The sequence below is a fragment of the Chlorocebus sabaeus genome, chromosome 26, assembly GCF_047675955.1.
Source record: "Chlorocebus sabaeus isolate Y175 chromosome 26, mChlSab1.0.hap1, whole genome shotgun sequence".
Classification (NCBI taxonomy): Eukaryota; Metazoa; Chordata; class Mammalia; order Primates; family Cercopithecidae; genus Chlorocebus; species Chlorocebus sabaeus.
This window is the reverse complement of record NC_132929.1, coordinates 26251222-26263588: the sequence shown is the minus strand read 5'-3', so window position 1 is coordinate 26263588 and position 12367 is coordinate 26251222. Positions and strand designations below refer to the sequence as shown.

Genomic DNA, 12367 nt, shown 5'->3' with positions numbered 1-12367 from the left:
ATTTTTTTTTGTTTGTTTTTTTTTTTGGAGACGGAGTCTCGCTCTGTCGCCCAGGCTGGAGTGCAGTGGCCGGATCTCAGCTCACTGCAAGCTCCGCCTCCTGGGTTTACGCCATTCTCCTGCCTCGGCCTCCCGAGTAGCTGGGACTACAGGCACCCGCCAGCTAGTTTTTTGTATTTTTTAGTAGAGACGGGGTTTCACCGTGTTCGCCAGGGTAGTCTTGATCTCCTGACCTCGTGATCCACCTGCCTCGGCCTCCCAAAGTGCTGGGATTACAGGCTTGAGCCACCGTGCCCGGCCTATTTGAAAACATTTTAAAAATTCAAAGTAGATATTGTTTGAGTGGCTGTTACAGTGCCACGTACTTAACGGTGATGTATTTATATGTATAATCTTACTGGTACAATTGACAGAAAATTATTGAAGTGTATATATTTTTTAATTCAGAAACTTTCTGCCTCTATGAAAAAGAGGTTATTATATTTACAACCCAAAAATTAAATATTTCAGCAAGAAAGAAGAAATGCAGCTTGGGCAACATAGGCAGACCCCGTCTCTACATGAAATTTAAAAATTAGCTGGGTGTGGTGGCACTTGTCTATGGTCCCAGCTACTCAGGAGGCTGAGGATCACTTGAGCCTGGGAGGTTGAGACTGCAGTGAGCTGTGATCATGCCACTGCACTCCAGCCTGGGTGACAGGGTAGACCTTATCTCAAAAGAAAGAAGAAATGCCAGAAGTCATTTTAATTTTTGCAAATAGTAGCAATTGGATTAGAAAGTTCCATTTGAATTGGTAAGGAAAGGGCGGAAGTGAGGTTGGAGCTGTGTTATAAGAAAATAGACTGAATTCAACTGGGAGGCACTTCAGAAGCTAGAAGTACATACATAGAATAACGACATAGTTCATAAAAATTTACAATTTACTTGGCGGGGCAGTATTGAAATATTAAACTGGAAATGTAGTTTGTAGAAGTTTTCTAATATACTAAGACCTCCCGCTTCCCAAGTGGGGTCTTTAGAGGACAGTGACCAGCTGTTACTGAAAATAACTCTTAACAGGGATCCTATGGTTACTTAGTGGAACTTCAAAATTCAGATGTTTCTCATAATTAGGTTAGTCTCTAGTCACATTGTTCTTCCTCTTTACCAGGTACCAACTGTTTTCTGTGTTTGAAATACTGCATAAACTTTTTTGAACAGAGCATTGTAGCATTGTCAGTTTTGATTGCCTTCAAGATTATAGTTTGATTTCTAGGACTGGGATAAAGTGCTCTGGATTCACCTTTTCAGTCTTGTACATAATGCGACATATTTTAATATTTTGTGAATAGGTGTAGATGTCTGAAAACAGTTACGGTTTTAATGCCTCATAATTCTGTGTGTGTGAGAATATTAAAAAGTAGAAAGTATTAATGTATATAAGAATAGTGGCTTAAAATTGCAGTTTGTTAATCTGAGTATATTTTGGCTTTTATCTTTTTATAGTGATTTTGGTCAGTTGGCCGTTGAATTACTAGAACAGTCCTTCAGACAAGATGAAACCATGGCTATGAAATTGCTCACTTATGAACTGAAGAACTGGAGTAATTCAACCTGCCTTAAGTTAGCAGTTTCTTCAAGACTTAGACCTTTTGTAGCCCACACCTGTACACAAATGTTATTATCTGATATGTGGATGGGAAGGCTGAATATGAGGAAAAATTCCTGGTACAAGGTATACTTTAGAAATAATTTGATATAAAGTGTATGATAAGATAAAAAGAACAGAGGAATTAGTCTAAATGTGTAGTAAAATGCCTTGATGTGTGAGGGTAATGGTGGGGGTTATAGAGGGAGCAAGAAGGATGATTGGCATTTCATCCCAAGTGGTATAGTGGGCTTCTTTTTTCCTCTTCTTCTTTACTTTTGAATCCTTTTCAGGTGTGTATAATGATTATGGCCTCTTTTTGAGCCAGAAGGGGAACAAATGGGAAATACTGGAGATTATGGCCCTGAGCAGCCTTGAAAAAAGTTACTATTTTATGAAAGGATTATTCCCAAATTCTGAAATTCAAGACCTATCTACTAATTTAATAATCTGTTACTTTTAAGTTACTTAAAGTATATTGAATGAGTATATTCATATACCCAGTTTATACTTATAGATAAGTATATACATGTGGCCCATTTATATCTTTAAAAATTTAGGTAAAATGACATGTACTTCAGGTTTTGTCATGGTGATACATACTGCTTTTAACTTTGCTTTTTGTTCTCTTACATCTTTTTAAATAAGGTGCAGAAATGTAGGAGTCAGAAATCAGGCAGTTTTAACCATAGGCCACTGAATAACCAACAGAAACCCTGTTACACAATTACAATTTCTTCATGCTTTGGGATTTTGCAAGTAATAAGTAAAATTTTAGAAATAAACCTTTTTGTTTATAGAGGCACAAGCTGAGTAATCATGTTATGACATGGAACACTTGCAAAGAGATTTAGGATAAAATTAAGGACATAGCACCTTTATAAGGCTTGAATTTTGTGTAAAAAAAATGTGTTTTCTGAACAAATTGTAATCTGATTTTATTTAAAGGACAAGTCTATAATAATTATTAAATCTATCCTTATACCCTTATTATCATAATAATCAAATGTTTTGTTACTCTTTAAAACTTGGGCCTCTTTAAATACAACATGTAAGTAAAGAATGAATTTTTTGGTTTTTTCTCTCTACTACTAGGGGCAAAATGGCTAATCATCATAAGATATTTAATATCTGTTTTTTATTATATTCTTGAAGGTCATTAATTTTAAAATGCAAAATTATGTTTCTAAAAATTTAGGTCATACTAAGCATTTTAGTTCCACCTGCCATATTACTGCTAGAATATAAAACTAAGGCTGAAATGTCCCATATCCCACAATCTCAAGATGCTCATCAGATGACAATGGATGACAGTGAAAACAACTTTCAGAACATAACAGAAGAGATCCCCATGGTAAGCAGGAAAACATTTTAAAGTAAACATAAATTTGTTCTGAATAATTGTACAAAAAAAATTTTTTTTAATTTTAGGAAGTGTTTAAAGAAGTACGGATTTTGGATAGTAATGAAGGAAAGAATGAGATGGAGATACAAATAAAATCAAAAAAGCTTCCAATCACACGAAAGTTTTATGCCTTTTATCATGCACCAATTGTAAAATTCTGGTTTAACACGGTATGTTTTTAAATTACACGAGCATAATGTTTTTAAGAGATAGGCTTTGGGGGACCACTGGTTCAGAATCCATACTAATCTTGATATAACTTAGATCACTGAAAAGGCATTTCACATTTAAAAGAGTGATACATTTGCCTTAGTTTCATTTAAATTGTCATCTAGAGTGATAAACACTAACAAATTTCAGTTCTAATTGGAACCAAAAATGTACTTAACAAATATGTGATAACCATTGGCCTTTGTAAGTTGGTAGCAAATACTAATCAACTAGTAAAATTAATGATAAAAGATGGACCAAAAGAGATTCTGATACTTATAATTTTTTGTATTATAAAATTTTTTGTATTATAATTTTATAATACATAAAAGTCTGAAATAAACCTGTTGGCAATGTTAACTGATGATGGTGAAAAGTAATCCAGATCATTTATATGGTTTTATTTATCTGTGGCTTATTTCTTTAATCGTATTAAAGTGTATGCTTGATTACCTTCCATGTAATTGGCTTTTCTCTTGCTTTATGGAAAAATTGATTTTACAGCAGATAAAGAGCATATGTCCATACAAGGATGGACTCATCTATTATTTTGGTTGAAATGTAGGTGTTTATGTGTTGTTTTGGTTGTTTTGTGTGGAGAATGAGCACTAGGAAATATTAGTTGGCTATCTTGCTGGTGCTGCTTTTCCTAGTGATGGACCAACCTGAAGGAACAGGTGATACAGTAAATGAGATTAGCCCCTACTTTTAACCAGGGACTGAGTAAATGAGTTCTTAACTCCTCTTCATCGGAAAATTCTTAGTTAAGATGTTTTTAACTTTGTTGTTGTGGAGACTTTTTCATTTTCATCAATAAGAATCTGTTTCTTTGGCGATTACTTTTTCACCCACATGTGACCATTAACATTTCCTTACATCTCTATGTGAAAATGTTCTTGTTCCTTCCTATTCAGAGGCTGAAATTGCAAATATCAGTTATCTGATATAATCTCCAAATTCTGTCTCCATTAATGAAAATAGGGCAGTTTTCTTACATTTGCATTCATGTGAATGGCTACGTTAAAATAGCCAGTATGGGTGACTACAGGAATTTCTCTTTTCTTTCTTTACTGCAGTTTACTTCCCTAGCCTGTTATAGATAATCAAATCAAGGATATGACTTACTCTAGGACTGATGGAGACAAGATAGAGATGAGAGGATTGTTACCCATAATTTTTCAAGGGTCAATAAGTGTGGGTTTTCCTCTGAAATGAAATAAATACTCACATGTTTTTAAACATAAACTTTATCACCTCTCTATAACCTATTTTGTAAAGAGTGTCAAAGGTGGGCTATTTCTGTACCTGGGGCAAAGCCTTTTCACATCTTTTCCACTTTTTGGGGTTCAACTTTAGTGCCTGGGAGCTAAGAAAATACCAGTTGTCTATCTGTCTTGTCTTTTCTCTTTTCTTTTCTTTCTCCTTTTTTTTTTTTTTTTTTTTGACAGAGTCTCGCTCTGTTGCCCAGGCTGGAGTACAATGGCATGATCTCAGCTCACTGCAACCTCCACCTCCCAGGTTCAGGCAATTCTTGTGCCTCAGCCTCCCGAGTAGCTAGGATTGCAGGCATGCACCACCATGTCTGGCTAATTTTTTTTTTTTTTCCAGTAGAGACGGGGTTTCACCTGTTGGCCAGGCAAGTCTCAAACCCCTAACCTTAGGTGATCCACCTGCCTTGGCTTCCCAAAGTTCTGGGATTATATGCATGAGCCACCACACCCTGCCTCAGTTGTCTTTCTTAGGAATACTGTTTGGTTGGGGGAGGAAGGAGGCAGGAAATATGTGTTCCTTGATGATTATGGTGGTGAAATTCTGCAGTAATTTGAATATATGATGATACTGTAGGTATGAGTTAAGCAGAATTGTGTGGCATATGCGAGAACATAAACCTGATTACAAAATCCTTTCTATGGGATGTTCTAAAGGTTGACAGAGTTGTAGAACAACACGTTTATACTCTGGGGACCATTTATACTCCAGTAAATGCAATGTCTGTGCTGAAAAAGAGATATTTCTAAAACTATTTTAATAAGGGAAACCAGGGGATAATTCACAAAGGTTCATTTAATGTCTATTTGTGTGTGTGGTTGAAAATGTTCATAATTAAAAGATTTATTTTGTAACCAGTGTTTATATAACCTTTACTTTTTCATTAGTTGGCATATTTAGGATTTCTGATGCTTTATACATTTGTGGTTCTTGTACAAATGGAACAACTACCTTCAGTTCAAGAATGGATTGTTATTGCTTATATTTTTACTTATGCCATTGAGAAAGTCCGTGAGGTATGTCTTTGATTTTTCCTACCAATAATTTACTGTATACATGGAAGATTTTCTGTTTTGTTTTGGGTGTATAAGTGTGTGTGTGTGTGTGTGTGTGTGTATGTGTGTGTGATGAGATTGTAGAAGTGTAGAACCTGTGTAATTTTACTGTTCCCAAAATAATGGCAAAAGAATGGCAAAAGAATAGAGAATTAGTGAGTATGCTGTATACTTTGTTGCCATTACAAATACAGTGATTTGTGTCAGAAATGTAGCCTATAAAAATGTAGCCTATATTTTGTTTGTTTTATTTCCTGAACGTTCACATTTGCTCTCTGTCACTCTTCAAAAAGTATTAAATATACTTGGCTAAATGACTTTTATTTTACCTGCCTGATTTAGCCAATTAGGTAGGTAAGTTATAAATAGGTCTTTAGACCAGGCACGGTGGCTCACACCTGTAATCCCAGCACTTTGGGAGGCTGAGGTGGGCAGATCACTCGAGGTCAGGAGTTCGAGACCAGTCTGGCCTACAGGATGAAACCCCATCTCTACTAAAAATACAAAAATTAGCTGGGTATGGTGGCAGCCGCCTGTAATCCCAGCTACTTGGGAGACTGAGGCAGGAGAATCACTTGAACCTGGGAGGCAGAGGTTGCAGTGAACTGAGGTTGCACCACTGCACTCCAGCCTGGGCAAAAGAGTGAGACTCTATCTCAAAATAAAAATAAAATAAATAGGTATTTATTTTGCTTTTATATTGTACTGCCTACTAAAATGTACTATACTGCCATTGAATCATCATTTAGATTTATATCCCTGTGTCTTTCAGTTTTCAGTTTAAATTTTTAATATCCTGATTTTGAAGAAAATCTTTTTCTTAATATTTATACTTTGTTTTTGAAGTAGTAACTACATGAATATTGTTTTTTGATTTTTTGGGTTTTTTTGTTTTTTTTTGAGATGGAGTCTCCCTCTGTCACCCAGGCTGGAGTGCAGTGGCACAATCTCAGCTCACTGCAACCTCCGCCTCCCGGGTTCAAGCGATTCTCCTGCCTCAGCCTCCCTAGTAGCTGGGATTACAGGTGCGTGCCACCAGGCCTGGCTAATTTTTGTATTTTTAGTAGAGACAGGGTTTCACCATGTTGGTCAGGCTGATCTCGAACTCCTGACCTCATGATCCGCCTGCCTTGGCCTCCCAAAGTGCTAGGATTATAGGCGTGAGCCACCGCGCCTGGCCATGAATATTGTTTTATAACATACTTGCATAAGTACCTCTGAATTATTTCATGTCTCTACTTTGCATTTAGAGAATAGAAGAAATTGCAAAAATAATTAGAAGGCATAGTACTTCTCTCTCACTTAGATATCATAAGAATTTCTTTTTTTTTTTCTTTTCCAAACACCAACTGGAACCAGAAGGAATTTCTTATTAAATAGCTTATTTTGCATTTTAAATTCCTCTGAGTGTTATGGTCCATATGTTTATTAAATCTGTTGTTCTATCAGCATGTTTAAAGAAATTGATTTGTTAAATGATAAAAGCAAATTGCAAAGCATTTAAATATATATATATTCATAAAATAGTTCTGCAGGTGTTCATGAGACAGTAATAGTAGTGGTTGCCTCTAGTGGGAAGAGTAATTAATTAGCTAAGGGAGAAGAGGGAAACAGATACTTTGCAGTATTTATGATACACCATGAATTTTGAAGATGTGAATGTGTTACCATTCCTCTCAAAAGATAATTCTTAAAATTCATATATTCAGGAGAAGAGGCATATGTTTTAAATAAGTTAGATAAATACAGCTACTTAAACCATTGAGTTATTTACTTTCTACAAAGAAGGCAGGTTTGGCAGCTACTACCAGGATATCCAGGTGCTGCTTTAATTTGAAATAAAACAGTTTTTCAGAAGTATTTTACAATCCAGGTCTAGCGAAGTGGGTTGTAATCTGCATTTTCAGCTTCTTAGTTGGATGAATCTTTTGAACCTGGGAGACGCAGGTTGCAGTGAGCCGAGATTGCGGCACTGCACTCCACCCTGGGCAACAGAGCGAGGCTCTGTCTCAAAATAAATAAGTTAATAAATAAATAAAAAGCTATGTGAAACTCTGTAATGTTATAATTGATTGCTCTATGTGTTTTAATAGGAGTAAATTGATTAAACTTTTTTTTGTTGTTGTTAAACCTTTAGATCTTTATGTCTGAAGCTGGGAAAGTAAACCAGAAGATTAAAGTATGGTTTAGTGATTACTTCAACATCAGTGATACAATTGCCATAATTTCTTTCTTCATTGGATTTGGACTAAGATTTGGAGCAAAATGGAACTTTGCAAATGCATATGATAATCATGTTTTTGTGGCTGGAAGATTAATTTACTGTCTTAACATAATATTTTGGTATGTGCGTTTGCTAGATTTTCTAGCTGTAAATCAACAGGCAGGACCTTATGTAATGATGATTGGAAAAATGGTAAGTTGAGAGATGTTTGATAATACTCATGGGTTTATTGATTTTTTAAAAAATCACAAAAATGTTATTAATATAGTTTTATTTGAGCCAGTGAATGCCTTTTATTTTGTGTTTGTTTGCCTCATACTTCAAATCAACCATTCCTTAAGAGTTTCTCATGCTCAATCCCAATCCCCTACACCCATTTTGTGCTTTGCAAGATAATGTTAGCTATACAATCTATGGTTTATGTCTGTAGGTAACTCCTTTTTCCTGTCTTTACTGATCCAGGCCTTTTTTTTTTTTTTGAGATGGAGTTTCACTCTGTCGCCCAGGCTGGAGTGCAGTGGTGCTATCTCGGCTCACTGCAACCTCTGCCTCCCAGGTTCAAGCGATTCTCCTGCCTCAGCCACCCGAGGAGCTGGGATTACAGGCATGCGCCACCATGCCCAGCTAATGTTTGTATTTTTAGTAGAGACAGGGTTTCACCATGTTGGTCAGGCTGGTCCCAAACTCCTGACTTCAGATGATCTGCCCACCTCGGCCTCCCAAAGCGCTGGGATTACAGGCATGAGCCACCACACCTGGCCTGACCCAGGCTATTTTTTAAAAGTTAAATCCAGGATACCTAATCTTTTCCTAATACAGTATGCCCAGTATTTGCTCTTTTCCTTAGTCTTATCTGAGTGGCAGGTTTTATTTTTTAAAATCTAGATGTCAAGTTAAATGTGTAATTATTTTATACACTAAGTCTAAAATATATTGGGTCTACTCCTTGCCATAATTCCTTTTGGTTTTCAGTGGTGAAAAAGGCAAAATTTGTAATATAGCTATTGCTGTTCCTTATTCTGAAATTTCTGTTCATCCTAGGAAATTTCAGCAAATGCAGACAAATCACTATTCAGAGACATTCACTATTAACAGTTTAATGTACATCCTTCCATCCCTCAATACATATATGAATGCATATGTTTGTTTCAAACTTCTCGTGAATAAGTATATACAGTAGTTTTATCAAAATATGCTTTAAAAATATATGTTGTTTCTCAATTATTTTAAAATATTTGTCCCATTGTAAGAAGTATAAAAAGCTATTCGTAGTTTCTTATGCTCCCTTAATCTTAGAAAATAAGTCTTCTCTTGGAACCAACTCAAATGTCCATCAGTGATAGACTAGATTAAGAAAATGTGGCACATATACACCATGGAATACTATGCAGCCATAAAAAGGATGAGTTCATGTTCTTTGTAGGGACATGGATGAAGCTGGAAAACATCATTCTGAGCAAACTATCGCAAGGACAGAAAACCAAACACCACATGTTCTCACTCATAGGTGGGAATTGAACAATGAGAACACTTGGACACAGGGTGGGGAATGGGGAACATAACACACTGGGGCCTGTTGTGGGCTGTGGGGAGCAGGGAGGGATAGCATTAGGAGATATACCTAATGTAAATGACGAGTTAATGGGTGCAGCACACTAACATGGCACATGTATACTTATGTAACAAACCAGCACGTTGTGCACTTGTACCCTAGAACTTAAAGTATAATAATAAAAAAACAGTCTTCTAATTTAAGTATTTCTTGAGTAACCATACTAAGCTCACAAGATTATCTTTGCATCTTGAAAACAAGATTTTTAGGTTTCTAAATATAATTTATTATATTTGCAGTTTCACGCTGCACTCTTCCCCTCTAAGAGAATGTGTCTTCCCCCTCTTAATTGAGAATTACTAGTGTACTGTTTTTCACATCAAAGTGTTACTCATTATTCACACATTTTGGCATTCTTACAGTATTTCAAGGAAAAATAGGGCAGTTAAGATTTTTTGGGAAGAATTGGGTTTAGCCTAACGTTTTAGCGTGCAAAAAAGGTGTTGTAGCTCTTACGCTTATTAGGTTATTTAGTGACTTAGTGGTGTCTAGTTACTTTAATGGTAATGTAAATGGAAGAGTTAGGAAGTACAGAAGTCTTTATTTGTGATCTTCTCTAAAGCCACCCTCCGCTAGGATGTCTTTCTCCTTGTCAGCTAGTCATTTGTTCCATCATTGTCTGTTTTCCCCTAGTGCGAGCTTCCCTGTATATCCCCCTTTGGAAGTTTCATAATGGTTACTGTTCTAGATCTAATGTTCATTATTTCATCATTGTGTATCTATTATATGTTAAGAGTTAAACTAAGCTGGGGCTACAAAGATGAATAAGACATGGTCCAGATCCTCGTGGAACTCAACAATTGAGTCTTTAAATATAGACATGTGAACAGATAGGTAGCTATTGAAAAATATGATAAATTGTTATGTGAAGATAGAAGAACTAGTAACCAATTCTGTCATGAAGGCTTTCACAAAGATTATGGCATTTCAAAGGAGTTTAGAAAATATGTAGGATTTACATAGGTATACATGTGCCATGTTAGTTTGCTGCACCCATTAACTCATCATTTACGTTAGGTATTTATCCTAATGCTATCCCTCTCCCTGCCCCCCACCCCCACCCCATGACAGGCCCCGGTGTGTGATGTTCCCTGCCCTGTGTCCAAGTGTTCTCGTTGTTCAGTTCCCGCCTATGAGTGAGAACAGGCGGTGTTTGGTTTTCTGTCCTTGCGATAGTTTGCTCAGAATGATGGTTTCCAGCTGCATCCATGTCCCTGCAAAGGACATGAACTCATCCTTTTTTGTGGCTGCATAGTATTCCATGGTGTATATGTGCCACATTTTCTTAATCCAGTCTATCATTGATGGACATTTGGGTTGGTTCCAAGTCTTTGTTATTGTGAATAGTGCCGCAATAAACATACGTGTGCATGTGTCTTTATAGTAGCATGATTTATAATCCTTTGGGTATATACCCAATAATGGGATGGCTGGGTCAAATGGTATTTCTGTACCCTAGAACTTAAAGTATAATTATTAAAAAAAAAAAAGAAAATATGTGGGAGTTTTCTTCTGAGCAGGGAGTTTCTAACCAGAGGAAACAGCTTTGAAAAGCTTGAAGACAATAAAAGATTAAAAAGAAGAAACCTCCCTCACACTTTATAGGCTAGTGCAAAAGTAATTGCGGTTTTTGCCATTGAAAGTAATTGCAAAAACTACAGTTACTTTTACATCAACCTAATACATCTTTTAATAGCAGTGGTGCGATCTGGGCTCACTGCAACCTCCACCTCCTAGGTTCAAGCAATTCTTCTGCCTCAGCCTCCCGAGTAGCTGGGACTACAGGCGCATATCACCATGCCTGGCTAATTTTTGTATTTTTTGTAGAGACAAGGTTTCACCATATTGGCCAGGCTGGTCTTGCACTCCTGACCTTGTGATCCGCCTACCTCGGCCTCCCAAAGTGCTGGAATTAACAGGCGTGAGCCACCGCACCCAGCAAAATTTTACTTTAAGAATCCTCATTTTTATGAGCAAGCTGATACTCACATTTTTAATTAATTAAATTCATAACAAGCACAAGGAAAGTAGTTGTCATTTAGGCTTTATGTGAAAAGGTGTGTGAAATGCAAAAACGACTATGAATCATCAACCATAGACCTTGAATAATTTTAGTTTACGTCAATACAGATTTAGGTTTCATTTGGAATATTTGTCTTGGCTTTTCCTTTATTTACAAATAAATATTTGTATTCCAAAATGTATCAAATAGCATGGATAATGTTTTAATACATTTTTTGCCTTTTAAAATCTTTTATCCTAATATACTTTTTGTTTGTTTTGCAATATTTTGTTTATTTGAAAACATGCATTCTCTCAGTAATGCTCTCAAACGCTCAATGAAGGCGTTATTTGTCCATTTTGCATATAAGAACACCCAATTAAGAATTTTGGAGCCTGTTAGGACTCTGCAAGTTGCAAAGACCCAGCTCTTAATTTAAAAAGAAAATTTATTTGTTCATCTAACACAATTTTCAAGATGAAGCATCAAGTCTCATCTGTTCCTTTGAATTGACATTTTAAGACTCTCAGCTATCTGCACAACTTCTTCCTAATCTTAAGCCCCTATAAAATTACTTTATTCAGCCTTGACTACTTATTATCCCCTTTACCTTTCTTTTTTTTTTTTTTTGAGACGGCGTCTGCTCTGTCACCCAGGCTGGAGTGCAGTGGCCGGATCTCAGCTCACTGCAAGCTCCGCCTCCCAGGTTCACGCCATTCTCCTGCCTCAGCCTCCTGAGTAGCTGGGACTACAGGTGCCCGCCACCTCGCCCGGCTAGTTTTTTTGTATTTTTTAGTAGAGACGGGGTTTCACCGTGTTAGCCAGGATGGTCTCGATCTCCTGACCTCGTGATCCACCCGTCTCAGCCTCCCAAAGTGCTGGGATTACAGGCTTGAGCCACCGCGCCCGGCCTCCCCTTTACCTTTCACATGTTACTTTCCATTTCTACTGTCACTGTATAG

General features: G+C 36.7%; 1 protein-coding gene and 1 long non-coding RNA gene across 4 annotated transcripts in view; one reads left to right on the top strand and one right to left on the bottom strand.

The window, feature by feature from the left end:
• TRPM7 (transient receptor potential cation channel subfamily M member 7) overlaps window positions 1-12367 on the top strand; it is a 121247-nt gene that overhangs the window by 67750 nt on the left and 41130 nt on the right. For all 3 annotated transcript variants that reach the window (XM_073012173.1, XM_008016621.3, XM_008016620.3), the window contains 5 exons: window positions 1487-1715; window positions 2827-2982; window positions 3060-3203; window positions 5400-5528; window positions 7705-7983. In XM_073012173.1, the coding sequence (XP_072868274.1) occupies window positions 1487-1715; window positions 2827-2982; window positions 3060-3203; window positions 5400-5528; window positions 7705-7983 (937 nt within the window). The remainder of the gene's footprint in view (window positions 1-1486; window positions 1716-2826; window positions 2983-3059; window positions 3204-5399; window positions 5529-7704; window positions 7984-12367) is intronic.
• The window catches only part of LOC140710465 (uncharacterized), a 28066-nt gene that overhangs the window by 8775 nt on the left and 6924 nt on the right, over window positions 1-12367 (bottom strand). The window lies entirely within an intron of this gene.